We start from the raw sequence: 19,865 nt of genomic DNA, 5'->3' as shown, positions 1-19,865 counted from the left end.
TTACTTCCTTCTCACGCGCTGGATTTCTTCTCGTGAGGGAGAGTTGTCGAGTGCACTGGTGTAATGTCTGCCGGTCGGTGATTTCGGCTGGGTTATTGTCCGGTCTTGTTCCGCTTTACGCCTGAGCCGGTCAGGACGTCGTTGAAGAGAACAATCTACAAGTGCATGGGCAGGGTGGAAGGCTAGGTTACCGTGAGGGACCGGACGGAATTATGAAGCGCTCAACGAGAAGCAAGCTTGCGCCTCTGCTGATGCTGGCATGTGCGACGGCAGGCGTGCTGGCTGGTTCCAAGACGTTCAGTATTAATGATGATATTCTGGCTTTTCCGCAGGTGAGTCTACCTTTTACATTGAGAGTTCTTGGTGATGATGTTGACTCGATTCTTCTTGTTAGTTTCGAGTGGTCTACCCCGATGAATTTGTCCTCGAGTCCGACGCACAAGCACTGTTAGAAGCGCAAGATTCAGCATTTACGTCCTCAGACGAGCAAGGAGACAAGGACAAACAGGTGCGATTGGCAAAGGCACAAAAAGGAGAGAACAGTCATCCGTCGCCCGGTTCCCAGGATGGGTTTGCCGGCACGTATGAGGAGATGATTCTGCAGGGTCAACCATACTTGTGTCAGATCCCCCGGGTCGAAACAGAAACGTCTACAGCTACCGATGATGCCCGGAATAAGGAAGAAGAGGAGAAAGAGCTGGCCCGCGCCACGGACCGCGGATTGGAACTATTGCGCGAGTTGGAGGGAAAGTGCATGTACTACGTGTCCGGATGGTGGTCATACTCGTTCTGCTACAAGAACCAAGTCAAGCAGTTCCATGCTCTTCCGTCTGGAATGGGTGTGCCGAGCTACCCGCCTGTCGAAGACCCGACCACGCATTCTTTTGTCCTAGGCAAATTTGGACATGGGGATGACGAGGAAGAAGAAGCGACTGAAGACAGGAAGATGAGCACGGATGTCGCGGAACTACAAACCAAAGGGGAGTCAAGATATCTCGTGCAGCGGCTGGGCGGAGGTACGAAGTGCGATTTGACGGGCAAGGAGCGCAAGATCGAGATCCAGTTCCACTGCCATCCGCAGTCGACAGACCGCATTGGGTGGATTAAAGAGCTCACAACGTGCTCGTACTTGATGATCATATACACTCCCCGGCTCTGCCATGATGTCGCGTTCCTGCCACCGCAACATGACGACGTCCACCTGATTGAATGCCGGGAAATCATTACCCCGGACGAAATCGGTGACTGGGAAGCGGCGCGGGCTCATCGACTGGCGCAGAAGCTTGTTGAGGCTGCCAGCGCTGAATTCCCCCTGGTGGGAGGGATCGAGGTAGGCGCGCAGAAATTGGTAGGCATGGAAGGAAAGGAGATCCAAAAGGGACGTGTGGCGACTGCTGGGGAGGAGAGAGTGGAAGTCGTGGCTAAGAAGGAGGGCGGGGAGGTGCAACTGCTGTCCAAGGAGGAGCTGGAGAAATTCGACCTCGACCCGGAGAAGATCGAGCTGTTGAAGAAGCGACTTGAGGAGCTGGCAAAGGGCAAGGATTGGAAGCTGGAGGTGATTGAAGTGAACGGGGGTCGGGAAATCCGTGGGATCCTAGACCCCGATGACGACGAAGACGAATACGGATCCGCAGAGGGCACAGAGAAATCGACCGATTCGACAAAGCAGTCCGACGAGGATAAGAAGGGAGACGCTAGAAAGGAGCAGGAGACCGCTCAGGACGAGCATCAGACGAAGCCGCTCAAGGAGAAAAAGACGCGGCCACCGCACCAACCTCCTCCTCCAGAGTCTACCAACGATGATTCCAAAGAAGGCAGCGAGGAGACCTTCAAGGAAGAATTGTAATTTTGATGGATATACGGAGTATTGCCTTAGTGATTTGCTCTACGGAGCCGTGGTCATCTTTTTCAAGCGTATCCAGTTTCAGGTGTAGACCTGCATGAAGTCCCTTGTTTTAATTAGTTTCTCAGCAGAAGAATCATCACGATTGTACAATATAGACAAGAGTTGTTCAGTTGTCACATATCTGTAGTTGTCGCTTCTTTTATTACTACTACTATTTCTTGATCCTCATCTTCTGGAATCCCACCGTTTTCCAGAAGGACGAAAGAACCGGAGCAAGTTAGGACGGCCAGGAACGGAGTGCACGAGGACGTCAGGCGGTGGGTCGAGACCAGCAACGCTGAGAGCAGAAGCCACCGCGACATCATCGCGTCTTGGTATTCTTCATCACGGCCCTATCGACTATTATTGTCAGTTGCTATCATCTCATCTCTCTTGGCAGTTCAGCATATCGTGGCTGGTGTTGTGCTCTTCTTCTCTTGTGGCGGTTCATGTTTACTCGATAAGTACTAGTAGTACAGTACATCCTCTGTTCGGTGGATCGAGAGTTCGTCTCCAGGTAAAGTGACTGGGATTGCGACTGCACTCAAGACCGCACGAGGTGGTCTGTTTTTTTTTTTTATCTGTTCGAAACAGAGACCAGCAGCTTCTCAGAAAATAATTAATTGCTCGAGCAGAATCTCGTTCCTCAACGGCGCCACCACGAGTTACTCCAGTTGATGCCGCTAATAACTCTTGATCCGCAACCAGTTCCGCCAAGACCGACTCGTTCGACCCAGCTGGGCCAGTAACGCAGCCCCGTCCGCTACCTGATCGGATCCCTCTTGTTCCTGGACTGTACCCTGATCATCCAGTCGCCCCTCTAACCAGCACCATCGGACCAGAGTACCTGGGAAAATAATCACAGATCCCGAGTGGGCGACGTCGCACGTCTGCGTGATCAGCAGCACCAAGCTTACCGGCAACAGACCCCCGTCAAGCTGGCAGAGTGGCAGAAACACCACTGACGGAGTCGATTCTGGAGGGGACTTGGACCGGGGATAATCACCTCCCACCACCATGGCCTTTCTAGGCGTCTACACCGCGGTCTATGACTACCAGCCGCAAGCAGAAGGGGAGCTCGAGATCCATGAAGGTGATCTATTGTACGTTCTAGATAAGAACGCGGAGGACGACTGGTGGAGGGCGAAGAAGAAGGCCGAACGTGAGGACGAGGACGAGCCCGAAGGCCTGGTGCCGAACAATTATGTCGAGGAGGTAAGGACATCAATGCGATCCTCCTGGTGATCTCGCGTGTTTCATTTCTGTCATCGGCCTCTCAAAAGGGGAGCTCATTAGGGGACAGTTGGTATTGTCTTCCCGGAAGTAGTTCGCTGTGCGGTTGACCGGAATGCGGCCGGTACTTCCTGGGAGATTGTGTTTATCGTTCGTTACAGGAGACTTGGATCTTGATTGAATCATCACTAACAAATGCTCACTGATATCAGGCTAAACCCACCCACAAAGCTAGAGCGCTTTACGACTACACGCGACAGACGGATGAGGAGGTCTCCTTTTCGGAAGATGCGGAGCTTGTAGTCTACGACACCTCGGATCCGGACTGGACACTGGTCGGGATTAATGGTGAATATGGATTCGCACCGTCGAATTATATCGAGATTATAGAAGATTCGACGACCCAAGCTGCTCCGGCTGTTCCTGCAGCCCCCGCATCGCCCGCAGTCCCCTCACTACCTCAGCGTCCAGAGGTTGAGCCGGAGGAGTCTGTTCCAACACCACCTTCGCCAGCTAAGGCAGCGCAGGGTCCTGCTGCCGCCATTGCAGGTATTCTCCATAGACAGCATGGCTCTGTGAGCTCAGCGGAGACTCCTCGAGAGGTACCCGCGCCTCCGCAGCCTCCGCGTCCGGTATATGTCCCTGAAGAGCCCGTGGAAGAAGCTGTGCCCTCCCCACCTCTTCCGCAGCGACCAACCTCCCAACGCACATCTCCGCCAGCGCAGCCATATTCGCCTTCTGAACCCTCTCCTCCCGCTCGCACTCACTCCTCCGTTGTGCGACAGCGCGAGCACAATGGTGGTATTCAGGAATCACCTCCTTACAACCGTGTCGGAGAGGCTACACCACGCTCACCTTCCGGATATCATATCTATAATGTCAACGAGATGGTCGAAGCGATGGGTAAACGCAAGAAGATGCCTACGACTTTGGGTATCAACATTGCCACGGGAACAATCTTCATATCGCCCGACCACGACGATGGACCTCACCAAGAATGGACAGCTGACAAGCTCAGCCACTACTCCATCGAGGGGAAGCACGTCTTTATGGATCTGGTTCGGCCTAGTAGAAGTATCGATTTCCACGCGGGGGCCAAGGATACTGCCCGAGAAATCGTTTCCGCCCTAGGTGAGATCGCCGGAGCTTACAGAGCCGAAGGACTGAAGGAGGTGATTGCAGCTGGAAGAGGCGGTCCGGCTCAGAAGAAAGGGCAGGTTTTGTACGATTTCATGGCCCAGGGAGATGATGAGGTTACGGTGGCAACCGGTGATGAAGTAGTTATTTTGGATGACACCAAGTCGGATGAGTGGTGGATGGTGCGACGTATAAAGAACGGCAGGGAAGGTGTCGTGCCGAGCAGTTATATCGAGATCACTGGATTCCTTTCCGTCCCAACAACCGGAGTCAATGCTGGCCTATCGACTGTCGAACAGAACAGACTGGAGGAATCTCGGATGACCAAGGAAGCTGCGCAGAAATCAAGACATGATTCCAATGATTCTCGGATGTCAGAGGTAGGCCCAGGAATCAAAGTGCCCCAAAGGCGCGGTAGTTTGCTGGCATTGAGTAATAACCATCCTTCACAGCGAAAACGAGAAAGCAGAGTGGATAAGGGTTCGATCTCTAAGCCAAGTAAGAATATCTGCTCGGTTTTTACAGAAGAAATGAAAAAAGCTGACGAGAGAAATAGAGCCTGACCCCTCAAAGACGCGATCGTGGACCGACCGAACGGGCTCATTCACGGTTGAAGCGCAATTCCTCGCACTCCAGGATGGCAAGATCCATCTTCACAAGATGAATGGAGTCAAGATTGCCGTACCAGTCGCCAAGATGTCTGCCGAAGATCTGGAATATGTCGAGAAGGTCACCGGTCAGTCACTGGATGAAGACAAGCCATTGTCTGATATCCGTCGTCGAACCACCGACAAGCCCAAGGAAACCAGCCGGGCTGGTGCTGCTGTCAAGGAGCATGACTGGTTCGACTTCTTCTTGAAGGCAGGAGTCGGCCCTCACCAGTGTGAGAGATATTCTCAGAATTTCAACAAGGATTCCATCGACGAAAGCGTTCTTCCGGATATCACGCCCGAAACTTTGCGCACTCTTGGGCTCAAAGAGGGTGATATTTTGCGAGTGATGCGCTATTTGGACAACTTGTACGGTCGCACCGGTGCGAAATCGAAGTTGCGCAATGTCAGTTTCGGTGGAGAGGAGGTTATCGACGGCGAAGGTGGACTATTCTCAGGCCCCGGAGGTGCACTGCGGAATAATACACGCAAGGGCCGACCAGCACCTCCGGTACAGACTAGCGACGTTGTCGATCCAAAGGCCTTCGAACAGAAGGACGCTTCAACGACCGCAGAGTCCCAGCAGGCCACCCCTGCCAGTGACGAGCCTGTTAAGAAGGGCTTTGACGATGATGCATGGGAAGTGAAGCCGCCGAAACAGCCAGCTGCCCCTACTTCCGCCGCTGCTGCTTCTAAACCTGCTCCGGCCTCTCCAGCTACAACGCAAGCACCGCAGCAGCAGCCTTCTTTGACTGGTGCTATGGCCGATTTAACCCTCTTGCAGGCTCCTCTGCAGCCTACCCCTGCTCAGCCCGTGCAGAATACCCAGCCAACTATAACTCAGCCACCGCTTCAGCCTCAACCCACTGCTGTGCAGCAGCCGGCACCTGTCCAGCCCCAGCCGACTGGTGCTAACCCGAGCTTTTTCGCTCAATTGGCACCTCAAGCTACAGGGCTGGCTTCTCAAGCTACAGGGTTCCAGCCAGCAAGGCAGCGTCCGCAGCCTCCGCAGAATGTTGGTCAGAGTTCACTTATCCCGCCTCCTCCGCAGCGCCCTCTATCTGCTCCTCAAAATTTCCAGGCCCAGAGTTCGTTTGGACTGCCGCCGCCACTGCAGCCTCAACTGACCGGCATTCCCCATAATGCTCCCCATATTGCACCGGCTGGTCAGAGCTTGAACGAACTCAGCCAGCAGCGTTTCCAGCAACCATTGCAAGCCCAGCCTACTGGGTTTGCTCTTCAGGGTCAATTCCAGAATGGCCTAATGCCGCAGCCAACAGGGTTCCAGCCCCAGTCTCAATTTGGAATCCAGCAGCAGCAGCAGCCGCAGTTCATGAACATGCAGCCGACAGCTAGCCCATTTGCGGATCCCGTTCCCCGTCCTCCTTTCCAGAGCCTTGCGCCGCAGCCTACCGGCTTTGGTGGATTCCCGCAGCAACAGCAGCCTATGCCAACGGGTGGTATCAACTCGGTCCTGCCTCCACCGTTGCAGCCGCAGCCTACAGGTCTGAATGGATTCGGTAACACGACGTTTACTCCGCCTCCGATTCCACCGATTCCGCAGCAGCCAACGGCAGCACCTTTGCAGCCCCAGAAGACGGGTCCTCCGCCTCCTGTCAGGTTTGGAGTCAAGCCCGAAGCGAAGAGGCTTGCCCCGCAGCCTACGGGTCTGAGGGCAAATCTCGCCCAAGCCAGTAAGTTCCCTGTCTGCTATCAATCTTGATACTATATCTGTAGTTTTGAATGCATGCTGACAAACTTTGCTTCAAGGTCCTTCCAACCCATTCGGTTTTTGATTTATGTCAGGGGAATCTGTGAATAACACGTGATATATAATTCTGCATTTATTTTATCTTATTTGCCTGCTAGTAACCCTTCTTGTCACTGGACCTTTCTTCTTTTCTTATCATCCCCCATCGGTAACTGCATCTCACATAGGACCACCCGCTTTTCCCTTTCTTGTTGACTTCTTTGCTTGTCGTATGGTTGCCATCTGTTACTAGTGCCTATTACACAACTGCAGTTTCCACTCTGGATGCCACGGCTACCCTTTTTTTCTTTTTCTTTTTTTGAAGTCATTTATTCCTTTTGCTCATCCACCCAACGCAGCGAATTCTAAGTCGAAGTCATTCTTCAATCTTGACTTTTTTTTCATTCTGTATATGCCCCCCGTTCTTAAGATAAGTCCTGAGATGGGACATCTCTCCCGCACAGCATCAGCCAGCGAAAAAACTTAGCTTAGAATCAAATTCAAATCAACTAAACTGAACTAGATGGGCCTTTCTTGATTCTATATCCGAATTACGGAATGTGTAAGAATAAATACCTAGATTCCGTCTGCTAAGTACATAGTAGTTATATAGAAGCTCGAAATGACGCCTGTGGGTGCCATGTGGATTTCCCACCTTGACCCTTCCTTCTTCTCCACTTCCGCACGTGGGTTTCGACCGCGCGTATCTTGGCATCATATCTAGATAGATCTATGTATTACCTAGTCCTTTTTCTATTTATTTATTGAACTTGCAGATAATGAAACTGCGCAAAGATTTTCTCCAAGAATCTGTCTCAAAAAAAAGAAAAGAAAAGAAAAGAAAAGACAGACCTACTGTACAGACTCTAGGAACTGAAGATGCGCCATATCGAAACAAACTCAATGAACTTTCCATCCTATCAAGCTTGAGCCCGTCGATATGATACCACTATGCATTGAATTCCTTGGCTGAGATCGAAGATCGCGTCGAGTTGTGGATGTTCTAATCTCTTCAACGTAACTATCTTTTTCTTCCAATGAATAATGGATTATGATGAATCTTCCCCCTTCTTAAAACTATGAGACTGACTTCCGTGCCCGTGGTGGGTTGGGAACTAAGAGAAGCAGCTCTCAGAAAGGGTATCATTGCATCCGCTGGATATGACGTTTGGGGGTGAATGAGGTGACCTTGGTAGTTATTATTACGCCATTTGTCATACTTATGGTTTATATACTATTTATTAATACGGGGAAGTGCCAGTAAAAAGAGGGTCATTGTTATTCAAATATGTTATTACGATATGAGGTGTCCGTTCCTAAGGCTGCTAGATGTACCGATACGACAGCTGAGGACGAGAATTAGGGTAGATGGTATGGGATGTAGCATCTACTCTGGACGGAAAGTGACCAGCTTTCCAAACGTATCCGCTGTGCCCCAGATACCGTGTCTGAGGCAGCTCAGCTGGACGATCTGCGAATGGTCGACAAAGACGTTGACGTCGACACCAAATTCGCGAAGGTACCAGGTGTAGACCTTCGGATCCGCCGCCTCAAACATGACCCTCTCGGGAGGCAACTCCTTCATGATGGTCGAGACGACGTCGGTGCGCCACGACTTGACATTCTCAGTGATACCCTCAGACTCGATCATGAGACGTTCGACACCAGCGTCGAGGAACTTCTTGCCCAGGTTGACCAGCTTGCCGGGGTCTGAGGTGCCAATGGCTTCGAGGTCAGCGGCAGGAGTGTCACCACCAGCTCCAAACTGGATACCGAGCTCTGGCTTGGCCTTGAGGCCGTAAGAGTGGACTTTGTCGACGAGACGGAGCCAGTCGTCTGCAGGGAATGAGAGGAAGCCGGAAGACAGCTCGATGACGTCAAATCTGAGACGATCAGTCGTCGTTCAAGCAGACAGGTTGATAGAAAAGATTTTAGGATACATACCCTAGATCCTTGCACTTTGAGAGGTATTTATCAAAGACGGTATTGGGGTCTGGGTGTGTGAGAAGATGCTCGGCCCAGCCGCCCTATATACCAGGTCAGTCATCGACCCACAATATTGTTGCCAATTGGTAGTGTAACATCATACAGTCGAGACATAGACATCGTGTGAGTGAGCCAGATCGATCAATTCGCGCAGTGGCTTCTCGGGGAACAAGGAGAAGGATCCTAGTTGAAGGAGTTAATCAATGTGTGTCTGTAAACTGATGCGACCGTTCAGGACATACCTCCGGCGAATTTGAGACCATCGACATGCGTTCCCATACTGGCATGTTGTTAGGCCATGCTTACTAAATATCGAGACATATGTTGTAGACTTACGTCTCCAGAACGTCCGCTAGATATCTCTTCCCCATGACCTTGTAACCTCATGTTAGTGGCCGCATCTAGGCAGAACACCAGCTGATGTGATCGCTAAGAGATCGCATTCTACTGTGACATACAGTATAGTACGGTCCCCTGATCTCCGTCACGCCCTTGGTCCTAGGCTTAGGAGGTCGTGGGTTTGACCTGGCGAATCCAAAGCCATTCTCCTTATCCTGCAAGAGGATAATATCTTTCTGGGCGGGAGGAATGGTGGAAAAGCATCGTGACGCCGCAACAGGCGTAGTAGCCTTGAGGAGTTGCTGTCGAGAAGATGTGAATGGCTTGGAGGAAGCCACAACGGCCTGACGGACTGCCGGGAACATTTTCGCTTTGGATGATGCTGTGCCAGTCTAGATCCTGTGAGTGGAGTCAAACAGAGGAGACTAGTTCCATCCGACAAGAGGACGCTGGTTCAAGGGCAAAAGACGGTTGATTCCAGTGAGTTGGTTAGTTATCAAGCAAGCTTGAGTGTTCTAGAGCACAGTAGTATATCAAGAACAGGACACGGGAATCCAGCCATTTGAAAAGGACATGTGCTCCCACCATTCACTTGCACATCATTTCCTTGAAGAATGTTCTTCACTGTCTGTATGATTGTATCCCTCGATGCACCATGTGAATATCCGACCAAAGAAACGTCCTACGAAGCTCAGTCAATGGCCAGCTGCAGCATTACCTATTGCTACGCCAAGTTGACGTAGCAGGTTTCCTCTCAGGGTAAAGGGATGATCCAATATTGAGATAGCTGCCAGTCGCATAAACGCGGCTTTTCTGACAGAGCAGGGCGGGGTTGTCCTCCATGAAGTCAAGATGTCGACAGACAGCTCAAAGAAGTACGTAGCTGATGTCATGTCACGTGGGTCATCAAAGGACACTGCTGAATCATTTTTTGGTTTTGGTAGTTACCTAGGTTATTGATTCAGGGGGATAGGATTGATAGAATTAATAGAATTTCCCTCACGAAGGATCCTGAAACAAAGTATACTATCTATACGATTAGCCATAACGCGTTTCAGGAGAGATTTCAGGGGAACGCGAGAGTATATCGAGAGGAAACCGCCGAGAGATGAGCCCAAACAGGAACGGAGTCAATTTGCAACCGTGCCAATTATGCCATGTCGCCCCGTGATTTGTGCAAATCGGCATAACTTCAACGAACGGACCGTCGGCGGTTGGCTTGCCGGACCCACTCGACCCGGATTTGGATGAACCATATGGTAAAAGGCCGAGCACCGAGGTCACGAGATTTAGATCCAGACCATCAGTTGACAAAGGAGTGATTATTAGTTACATCCATGCATCCCTCCAGACCGGCGCTTCGTTCTATCTCAGAGGGGGCGGTTTTGAATGGAATCATGATGATGATCCATGATCTTCCTGAGGTCTAAAGTGAAAGAGGTACTGTTAGCAACTAATAATGAATGACTTGAAGTGCTGCTAAGCTTTGCGGTTGTGGAGGCCCTCCAGGGCTGATCTACCATGTTGGCATATCTAGAGTACGGAGTAGGGCTGACAGATCAGAAGATAACGCCAAGATCCCGACGGATCTAGTTGATTCCGAGGCCGACCGCAATCGTTTTCCGCTGTCTCGGCGTGGAGACAGATGCTGTATTATGTATTATTATTATTATTACTGCCTAAGAATAATAATCATACGGGGCGGCGGGAAGTTCAACCGCTGTAGTAGAATATTCTACGAATTTAGTACGAGACCATCGAGCGTCAAACGCAGTGCGTCCGTCTCCAGAGCGTTCGGCCTCGCTGCTGGAGATAGGAAGCATGTATGTACTTATGTACGTACCATAGTGTAACGAGTTATCGTTTCCTGGCCATGCAAGGAGTCCTCTGGCTGGATCATGTTCTCTCAGGAACGTGAAAGCAGAGGTTGTTTAGGAAGGATATCATCATTATGGCCCTCTCTTTTCCCTGTACGGCCACGCCAACGTATCGTCACCCTCTGGTCGAGACCGTCGACGAAGCGGAGAAGTGACAGACAGCGCGTCCCGCTGGAGGCAAAATGTTTAATTAGCCCGCAAGTTTTCGGGGGGTGTTCTCCATCAGATTGAGCCTCGTTGTTTGTCAGCGGTATATCCAACTAACTAACCATCCGTCATCCGCAGGGTCCTCTCTTCTGAGAAGTGCTCTTAAGAAATCTCTTCGGTCTATACGGAGTAATATGATCGGGGTGGCACCCCGACGTGGGAGGTGGTGACGGAATTCGTGGTCGCGAGGCTGTTACCAAGTCTATTGTCATCGATATCGGCGTGGCGCTGCGATGGACTGGATTTCCCCCGCTTAGTACGCAACAAGTGATTCAGTATAGTTACCTATACCATAGAAAACGGTAGCCAAGGTGTATTATTTGGAGAACGAGTATTCTTTTGTATTCTGGTCATTGTGCCAGCGTTGACGTTGTGCAGACATCGCAGATCAACACTAGTCGTGAAAACTAATCCTACTTGAGTAATGTTTTAGTAGTCAGTACTCTAGTTCAGCGCTCTCTGTGGTTAAAGAATCTCACTAGTAGCATTGCCAGAGTCGAAATGCCAGGGAACGTCGACGAGGGCGTACTTTAACCGCCGGATTCAACCACCTACCGCCTAGTGTTTCTTCGTGTTTCGACCCAAACCAGGCTATCTTGACTCTTGTCCTGCCAAGGTGGCGCATTTTGGTCATCCTCGGCGTCAGCTTACCTGCCCCGCTCGTCCAACAGATTCAAGCTGGGCAGTGGTCAACGCGCTATCATCCAGCCCAGTCCCATCGCTGGCATCTGGTCGTGTGCGCTGACGGGCAGATGCAGTCACCACAAAGGGAACATCATGATGAAACAGGAAGCAGATACCATACAGAGGGAAGACCCCAGCGAAAAACGAGGGAAATATCTCTGATGGGGGGAGATATCTGACGATGGGACAGAGTCAGCAGCATCATCAGATAGTTAGTTCTCTTCCATACAAACAAGAACATCACCGATAAGCTCATCCAGTCTAGCCCCGTCTTTCCCTCGCATGTTCGTTCTCCTTTCCCCGGTATTATTGCTATTTCCACTGACCGGTGCGCCTCTCGCCATCACGGCCCCTTCACGATTATTATTATTAACTATGATTATCATTATTATTAAGTACCATACAGTATTATTAGAGTAGTTACGAATCAATCGGCCTCTGAACTTTCCGGTGCCTCCGAGCTCCGTGCTGCTCTCTTGGTCCTTCTCCAACTTCGTCCGTTCTCCGTGCCTGGGGACGAACCAGAGCTCTCTTGCTTTCAGTTTCGAGAGCTCAGCTCCTCGTGGGGTCCGCTCCCTTGGTCCTTTAATGACGCCTACCCCCCGGTGACAAGCTACTGTGTCTTCTTGAGTCTTCTTTTCCTGATCCTGATCCTGATCCTTGAGTTGTTCTTCTACCCTCATCTGTTGTCCCCCTCGTCACTTCCTCCCCCGTCACCTGTCCCAGTAAAGTCAACAGAAACGACCGCAGCGGTTATCATGGGCGCGGGTGCCATTCTCGAACCGCTCGCAGTCATCGTCCTTCTCTTTGGAGGCACCTGGATCAACCGTGCGGTCGACAGCTCAATATCGCCGTCGCGCAAAGGCAGCCGCAGCGGGCGCCGTTATACAGAGTACTCACGCGACACTTCTCCAGATTCGTTGGAGTCGGGACTGATCAGCCCCACCCCGAAAGATGCGCTGCTCACCTGTCGATCACTCTCGCCGTCGCTGCTCGAAACCCATGAGGAACCCTGGCAGAAAAGGCAGGTTGGTTTTGGCTCCTGGAAAGTTGATGTGACTTCCCCGAATACCGCTGTTTTTCGAAATCGTCTGCTCAGTCGGCTGTTACGTCGGTTTCCCTTCCTGGTTGAGTGCTGGTATTGGGCTCTGGTCTACTGGGTAAGCAACGCAGATGCTGAAGTACTCGTGCTCGTCCAAAAGGTTCTAACAACGATTGCAGACCTACCAACTGGGCCGTGCTTTTACTGCGGTGACACTCCAGGAAGGCACTGTGGACGTCGCCCGCAAACATGCGCTGCAGATCATCGCGATCGAGCAGAAGCTGGGTATCTTCTGGGAGATTGGCATCCAGCGATTTTTCCTCGCGCACCCCCATATCATGACCTGGGTAAACTGGACATACTCATTTATCCACATTCCAGGCACTATCGCCTTTCTCGTATGGCTTTACTACTACACCACGACACGAAACCACCTGGATGAACGACAACCGGGGAAGCCTAGGGGAATGGTGAACGGATCACCAGCGGGACCAGCGCTGTACGAGGCGCGCCGGAGAACTCTGGCCGTGTGTAACCTGCTGGCATTTGTCGTGTTCACCTTCTGGCCCTGTATGCCTCCTCGCTTGCTGAGCGACAAGAACGTCAAGGGTCCGGTGGGAGACAAGGCGCGCAGCTATGGCTTCGTAGATACAGTCCATGGAGTCGCGGGCGTTGGTAGCGTCTGGACAGAAAATAGGTTCTGCAATCAATACGGTAAGAGTTTCCTCTGTCATCCATGATTTTCTGTATATATTTTCTTCCACGGCGCTGACAGTATGATTTCCAGCTGCCATGCCTTCCCTGCACTTCGGCTACTCGTTGATGATCGGTCTTACGATCATGACCATCCCGCTTCCCCCTCAACATCGCCGTGCGAAGACCATCGTGATTCGCTTCTTTAATCGTTTCCACCCGTCTCTGTCTCCGAAAGTACGACTGCCGTCATGGCGCCGCTTGGCCTGCCTACTCATCGGGTTCGCGTATCCGTTCATTATCCTCGTCGCCATCGTCTCGACCGCCAACCACTTTATTCTGGATGCAGTTGCCGGTGCTATTGTCTGCGCTCTGGGGTGGTGGGGCAATGCTGTGTTGTTGAATCTCCTACCTCTGGAGGACTATTTCCTCTGGCTGGTTCGGATTCATAAACCTGAGCAAGAGATTGTCGACGTTTACGAATATTTAGACGACAGCGATCATGGGGAACTGGGTCATGGAGTCCTCACTCGGTGAACCGTTGTCTGCCCGTCCATTCCTTGTTGACACCTTACTGGCTATTTGATATTTAATTATTTGTTTGGATCGCAATAATACCAGTGCGGGGATTTCTGCTGCATATGCATTCGTCCGGCGTCAGGTCGCGATGGTTTGATGCTAATCTGATGATCTCTCAATCCACTATGGCACAGGAAAGGACAAAAGGCCTCTCTCGATCCTCATATTATCGGCCAGGCTTAGGTTTGCACTGCGTCAGGCAATTCGAGCACTCGCGACGCTGTACATATTCCCTTGGGGCAACGGTGGTCTCACGGTTGGAAGGTGGCGTCGAGGTTCTCGGACGATTGTCTCGAGCTTTCTACTGTCTGATGCCCCGAATACGATCTTAATACACGATGGAATATTGATAATACCCCTTTTAATGATGTTGTTTAACAGGACATGATATTTCTTGCAATGACAATGATATTCGGGACGATCCGTCTCTATTCCGGATCCGGCTATTCATCGAGTCTGTTCTACACTATTTTCCTCAGATGGTATGTACAGCCCGCAGCATCTCTTGCAGTAGCCATAATGGACTAGGTAGATCCTGCCCTCTATTCATTCTTTACCCATGATAAACCCTGCCTATTCAGCGTAGCTGTAGACCAGAGTATATGCTTGTGATGCTGCAGATATCAGCCTAGACACGTAAAGTACTTGTATAATATTATATCAATTTTGCTACTATTCATTTTCTTCCAAGTTGAAAAACAAATCTGCCACGAACCCCATACACATCCGTACTCCATACTCCATATTGATGGTCCGGACCAACCCATACCTAGCTAGCTAGCTAGGCACGATATGCTTTCTTACGGCAGCTAGTAGAGACAAGGACGAGAAAGTTTTTCTTTCCGATGTGGAAGCTCATGCGATGTTTGCCATGTTTCCAAGATCGTGTTCCTGTAGGGAAACAATGGTTAATCAATGATTTACGAAAAGACAAATTTTTTGTCAGTGCATACCTTGATATACTCGCTTCCTTTCTCGAGGTATTCCTGTCTTGATATTGAAGACTTGGCCAGTTCTGGTCCTGAGGCCCACTGCGCAGCACCTCTCCATGCATCGAGGACTGGGTCGTTTGCACGGCGAACTTTGAGCTCCGCCTCGAGAGGAAGAACAGCCCTGAATTCCTGGCGGAACCGCTCCTCGAAGCCTTGGAATAGGGTGTTTCCGCCGGTAAGGAATACATCACGTAGTAAACGAGCGCGATCATCAGCATTTGAGAAGCGCTGGTTGACGATGTCGGCTGCGATTTCTACGAGACCTGCCTGGTCGACACCGGCGATTGATGGCTGGAATACTACCTCAGGTACTCTGATTCTTTCCACGTTCAGATGGAGCTGGTGAGCCTCTCGCTGGCTTTCTGGATCAAATGGCCAGGGTCCACGTAAGAAGGAGTGAACAAGGCTCTTTGTCCAATCCGATTGCGCTGCAAGGGTGTGTTGCTCTGTGAATTCTGGATCGTACTTGAGGAGCTGTTCCTCGACTGACTTCAGCATACCCTCAACGTCCTCTTCTTCCTCGTCGTCACTTTGTTCGCCTGTCGCCACGGTACGGTAAACACCCCAGTCTTCGTCGTTTGCACCGAAAGTGTCATCATCACCGCCTCTGCGACGTTTCTTGGGACCGTCGGCAGCGAGGTTGGCGAGTGTCTTCATGCGCATTTGACTTGCGAGGGACTTGCGGTTTCCAAGATCGGCCTTTAGCCTTTCTCGTTCCTTGATCTTCTGAAGAAGAGCCTTGCGCGGGGTTAGTAGAATCCTCGGAAATTTAGATTGATAGACTGTACCTGTCGCGCAGCCCTCCTCTCAGCAATCCAGTTCTCGAAGTCATTCTCTCGCCTCTCATTGTCAAGTCGTTCTTCTTCCTCCTTACGGGCCTTTTCCCTCTCTTTCTCCGCCTTCGCACGCTGCCTTGCTTCAATGTTTGATTTCATCAAGCGCTGGTGACGTTTCTCCTTAAGGCCAGCCTCATCAAGTTCCTCGTCAGGGACATCAAGTAAGGGAAAAGATGCCTCTTCCGGAGTTTCTTCGTTCTCCTCTACCCCTAAATCCTTGTTTCGCGACCTCTTGATTGACCGCTCAAGATCCCTTATAGTCCTCTCAAGATGAGCCTCATCCTTAAGATCTTCAGCGTCCAATATCCTCTTGACTTCTCTCTTAGGCTCCGAAGCAAGACCACGCTGCAGGTCCTTGTAGTATTCAAGTTCTTGCTCCTTCTTCACCAGCTTCTCAAGGCGCATCTTAGCGGCCTGCTCCTGCAACCGGCGTCCGCTCTCCTTCTTTCTCTCTGCAATGCGCGCGAGTTCCTCCGCCGTCTTTTCCTGTACCACATGCTCCGTATATGGGTATTGAATGACATGGTCCCTATCTTCCAGCCCGGACCAGTCCAAATAGTGGCTTAGTTCCTCGTCGTAATTCTGCGAAACGTAGCAGTGCTTATGAATGAGATCCTCCATCTGATTTTCTGTGATCCGTGCGGGGAATGTTGGATACTTCAATCGCATGAGTTTCAACAGATAATCCGAAGCCTGCGCACCACCCCAGTTCAACCGGGACGAATTTGAGAGCAAGGCTTTCGAATTCAGCACAGGCACAACATGTGTAGAAGTATGTGACGACGAGATGATCAAACCGTCTGTTCCTTTATTGTAGCGGTATGCGAAGAGAGAGTCGATACCGTAGGCGACGGACGGCGCGTTGTAGCATTCGAAGAGGATCTCGTTCATCACTGAATCACGTCAGTCATGTATTCATCAGCAAACCACAAGGCACACATACTCCGTCGAGGATATGTCAGGTTTGCGATCGGCTCTGTGAGAACGATCGGCCTGTCAACGCCTCCGTTTGCGCCATCCACTCCTAGCTTCAGGAACAGGTAGTCCAGAAGCCCTTCCATAACATCCCAGTTACCCACTATGCTCGTGCCCGGATCGAAGGCATAGCGGAGCTGTCCACGCGTTGTCGCATCGACGTACGCATCGTAACCGACGAATTGGCACGCCTTGTTGAGCTTGCGGTCTCGATAACGGCTCATCACAGGTGGGATGATGAATCGTGGGTTCTTGTCGAACGACCAACCGGCTTTGACAAGATGGGAGCCTGTATCACACGAATCATATTAGGAACAGTGCGCGACCATAGCGACAAGATTTCTCCCTACCATTGTCGATAACTATGGCACTTGTGTTGGCCGTAGACTTGCTCTGCTCATAGCCATCTGGCTGCGGAGGATGGTACCCTTTGAACGGATGATCCTGGACAGGGTACACCTTTGGAGGCGGCTTGACCCTATCTTTATCCGTCACAATCGCCGCCGAGCGAGTCGGTAGAACCGTCGCTGCTGCGATGGTCATCGCGGCGTCTAGGTCAGGTCAAAATGGCGTACGCGGAGCAAAGAATAGAGCGGATTCAGCGCATGGCAAGGATGAAAAGGGAGTGAGCCCCGAAAGTCCAGCAACTGAAGAAATAATGATAGACCGTGATGCTGCCTTGAAATGGAGCAGAGGTTGGGGAGGCAGAGCAGACTTTTGTGAGTTGAGGCTACAGCTTCCCGGGGGTGGACGAGAATCCCGGAGCTGTAACCCTTATATGTGGCGGCGCGCTAAATATGCTCTTGAAGGGGTGTTTTATTATTATGATTATCATTATTGACAACCAGAGGCAGCACAAGTCTTAGATCAGATTCCCTACAGATTTGTTTACAAACGAACAAGCATTATTGACTACAGGACCGTCTCCACCATAATTCGTAAATTCATCATGACTCCGACCATGCAGACGTATTTAGGATGGGTCTTTGAGATTCTCCGTAGCTATACAGAGTCAGCATCTTACTAAATATCCTAAGCATAGGGGCACATACCTTCTAGATGGAAGAGAACATTCGACTGGTAGTTCTTGAACATCTGCGCAACGAGCTCAACATTCATATTCTGGATGTTGACTTCCTGGATTTGTTGGTCAGTATCAACGACGCGCAATGAGAACACAAAAGACACCCACTTGCAAGCTTTTGTTGAGTACCATGACTGCTTCATTGAGTTTTTCCTAGTACAACAATGATTAGTGTAAGAAACATGAGGCTCAACCATCGTCGCTGCTTACAACGTTGTTGATGATTCGGGAGAGTAGCAGACTCTGCTGATGCTCGTGAGGGCTCTCCTGAGGATCATGGCATCAGTCTCGACTTTCAGATGACTTTGAAACATCCGATTCAATCCATCTGAGTACTCACCATCTTGGACCTGTATGAAATTTGTCTATTGATCGGGGGGAACCTCTTTGTTACCCGTTGAATCTGGTGTTGATACCCGAGACAATCCTGGCACGTGATTAGATAGATACATTCAAGGTTACTGACTGCTCGGACGGGAACCGCAAGAGTCAAATGCCTGATCAGCTCAATGAAAGAGGCCCCTTATTCGCAGTTGCGTTAAGAAATTGACATTCATGCCGCACTATAGTGTCGCTGTTACACCATAAACCCTTATCTTTGCAACATATCCTGGGAGATCCAACGCGCTCATCGCGTAACGACTAAGGCTTAATTACATTGCGGATAGCTGGATAACTATCGCTGGGAAGCTCTTGAAAAGCAGGAAAACCCCTCTTCTTCTACCACAAGCCAGACGCCAATCTCACCGCAACGATATAAATCACAGCTTCCAAGATGGCTCCTCCAGCTACCGCGTCCGATGACTCTCACCAGCAGCTTCTCGATCGTCTTGACATCGCGCATCTTCCGCGCCCCTTCCGCAACCCGAACTGGAAACCATCGCAACGACGCAACAAGAATGTCAAGCAACTTCTTGCAGAGACTTCAAGAAAGGAGGCTTCAGTGATGGCCACACAGAATAATTCTGGCGCAGCGACTCCAGGTGCGGCTGGTACAGGAGCAACGACCGATGGCACGCAACCCCCCAGCGGTGGCGCTATCGCGCAGGCAGCAGAGAATCTGTCGAATCTTGTACGGGAGAAAAATGCTCGCTCTATGTACCCTAGTGGCCCGGCAGTCACCTATACGAATATCGAGTCCGCTCCGTCCTTGCATCCTTCCCATCAGAAGCACTACTGCGATATCACCGGGCTCCCGGCGCCGTACACGGATCCTAAGACCAGACTGCGCTATCATGATAAGGAGATTTTCGGGGTGGTCAGGACTCTCGGCCAGGGCGTGGCGGAGAGCTACCTTGAAGTAAGAGGAGCTCATGTGGTCCTCAAATAGAGGGACTTCTGCCCTGCTGAATACAGGGGTTATGCTCTAAAAGAGCCCATTTGGAAATACGGGTATGATGGTGTTTTATTGATACAAGTCTTGCCATTGATTCTGACGTCCTGACTACAGGACTGGTTACTCTATCTTTGCGGATTGCGCATTATGTCGGGTTATCAAAGTCAAGTCCTTTCCACCCACCGTGCCCCTTTCGAGACAGGCTCAAGAAAGCACTCCGGCTTAATCGTAACCCCAAAGGCATCGTTCTTCGCCACGTGCTAGAGCACTCGACTGGTACCGACATTCCACAGAAAGGAATATCAGTTACAACGTCTATAGGACGCTGTGGTCGCGGCGGATAGATAGATACATCAGGGGTGGAGTGAGTGAAGGAATGCAGTTGGTTTCTGGGTGGATTTAGGAGACGGAGACTGGATAGACAGCCATGAAAATCATCCATACGGAACACGCTGAGCACGTCGAGTATCAATTGCATGACCAGCTTCTGTTCCCAGTGGATATGGTATCACATGTCCTTATAGAGCTGTCCGGCATAGCAATGAACATAGGCAAATCATTATTCCATATATTTGTTCAT

At 50.8% G+C, this 19,865-nt stretch overlaps 7 protein-coding genes across 7 annotated transcripts; 4 read left to right on the top strand and 3 right to left on the bottom strand.

Annotated features, from left to right (window-relative positions):
• Positions 1–124: 124 nt before the first annotated feature.
• On the top strand, positions 125–1,933 carry C8Q69DRAFT_213561 (putative misfolded glyco proteins degradation protein Yos9). Its single transcript, XM_028626215.1, has 2 exons — positions 125–332; positions 395–1,933. The coding sequence occupies exons 1-2, from the start codon at positions 213–215 to the stop codon at positions 1,844–1,846; spliced, it is 1,572 nt and encodes a 523-aa protein (XP_028486678.1). The 5' UTR covers positions 125–212; the 3' UTR covers positions 1,847–1,933.
• A 969-nt stretch (positions 1,934–2,902) lies between these two features.
• Positions 2,903–6,628, top strand: C8Q69DRAFT_399609 (putative cytoskeleton assembly control protein Sla1; the record flags this gene model as incomplete). The annotated part of the gene is made up of 3 exons (XM_028627860.1): positions 2,903–3,100; positions 3,331–4,753; positions 4,812–6,628. 3 exons carry the CDS (start codon positions 2,903–2,905, stop codon positions 6,626–6,628), a joined length of 3,438 nt encoding a protein of 1,145 aa, XP_028486677.1.
• A 1,266-nt stretch (positions 6,629–7,894) lies between these two features.
• On the bottom strand, positions 7,895–9,700 carry C8Q69DRAFT_213246 (sulfonate biosynthesis enzyme). Its single transcript, XM_028626214.1, has 7 exons — positions 9,566–9,700; positions 9,100–9,372; positions 8,978–9,015; positions 8,884–8,921; positions 8,745–8,824; positions 8,600–8,682; positions 7,895–8,538 (listed from the first exon to the last, which is right to left on the bottom strand). The coding sequence occupies exons 1-7, from the start codon at positions 9,566–9,568 to the stop codon at positions 8,043–8,045; spliced, it is 1,011 nt and encodes a 336-aa protein (XP_028486676.1). The 5' UTR covers positions 9,569–9,700; the 3' UTR covers positions 7,895–8,042.
• A 2,806-nt stretch (positions 9,701–12,506) lies between these two features.
• C8Q69DRAFT_399363 (integral membrane protein) lies at positions 12,507–14,020 on the top strand (the record flags this gene model as incomplete). Its single annotated transcript, XM_028627845.1, has 3 exons — positions 12,507–12,908; positions 12,970–13,504; positions 13,578–14,020. The coding sequence occupies 3 exons, from the start codon at positions 12,507–12,509 to the stop codon at positions 14,018–14,020; spliced, it is 1,380 nt and encodes a 459-aa protein (XP_028486675.1).
• Positions 14,021–14,917: 897 nt separating this feature from the next.
• C8Q69DRAFT_399291 (putative chromatin remodeling complex subunit) lies at positions 14,918–17,408 on the bottom strand (the record flags this gene model as incomplete). Its single annotated transcript, XM_028627840.1, has 5 exons — positions 14,918–14,953; positions 15,016–15,792; positions 15,843–16,783; positions 16,834–17,154; positions 17,216–17,408. The coding sequence occupies 5 exons, from the start codon at positions 17,406–17,408 to the stop codon at positions 14,918–14,920; spliced, it is 2,268 nt and encodes a 755-aa protein (XP_028486674.1).
• Positions 17,409–17,665: 257 nt separating this feature from the next.
• C8Q69DRAFT_462131 (hypothetical protein) lies at positions 17,666–18,311 on the bottom strand. The gene has a single exon (XM_028630291.1). It carries the CDS (start codon positions 18,144–18,146, stop codon positions 17,898–17,900), a length of 249 nt encoding a protein of 82 aa, XP_028486673.1. The 5' UTR covers positions 18,147–18,311; the 3' UTR covers positions 17,666–17,897.
• A 413-nt stretch (positions 18,312–18,724) lies between these two features.
• Positions 18,725–19,279, top strand: C8Q69DRAFT_443430 (YL1 nuclear protein C-terminal domain-containing protein; the record flags this gene model as incomplete). Its single annotated transcript, XM_028628910.1, has 1 exon — positions 18,725–19,279. One exon carries the CDS (start codon positions 18,725–18,727, stop codon positions 19,277–19,279), a length of 555 nt encoding a protein of 184 aa, XP_028486672.1.
• Positions 19,280–19,865: the final 586 nt, after the last annotated feature.

This window comes from Paecilomyces variotii, assembly GCF_004022145.1.
Source record: "Paecilomyces variotii strain CBS 101075 chromosome Unknown C8Q69scaffold_3, whole genome shotgun sequence".
Lineage (NCBI taxonomy): Eukaryota > Fungi > Ascomycota > Eurotiomycetes > Eurotiales > Thermoascaceae > Paecilomyces > Paecilomyces variotii.
This window is presented reverse-complemented; position numbering and strand designations above follow the sequence as displayed.

Excerpts from the sequence above, each read along its gene's own strand:
- C8Q69DRAFT_213561 (XM_028626215.1), top strand. The coding sequence starts at position 213 with ATGAAGCGCTCAACGAGAAGCAAGCTTGCGCCTCTGCTGATGCTGGCA. Across the intron at positions 333-394 it reads ATATTCTGGCTTTTCCGCAG|TTTCGAGTGGTCTACCCCGA; the intron begins GTGAGTCTACCT and ends TCTTCTTGTTAG.
- C8Q69DRAFT_213246 (XM_028626214.1), bottom strand. Across the intron at positions 8,683-8,744 it reads ACGATGTCTATGTCTCGACT|GGCGGCTGGGCCGAGCATCT; the intron begins GTATGATGTTAC and ends CCTGGTATATAG. Across the intron at positions 8,539-8,599 it reads TCAAAGTGCAAGGATCTAGG|ATTTGACGTCATCGAGCTGT; the intron begins GTATGTATCCTA and ends TGATCGTCTCAG.
- C8Q69DRAFT_462131 (XM_028630291.1), bottom strand. The coding sequence starts at position 18,146 with ATGGTTGAGCCTCATGTTTCTTACACTAATCATTGTTGTACTAGGAAA.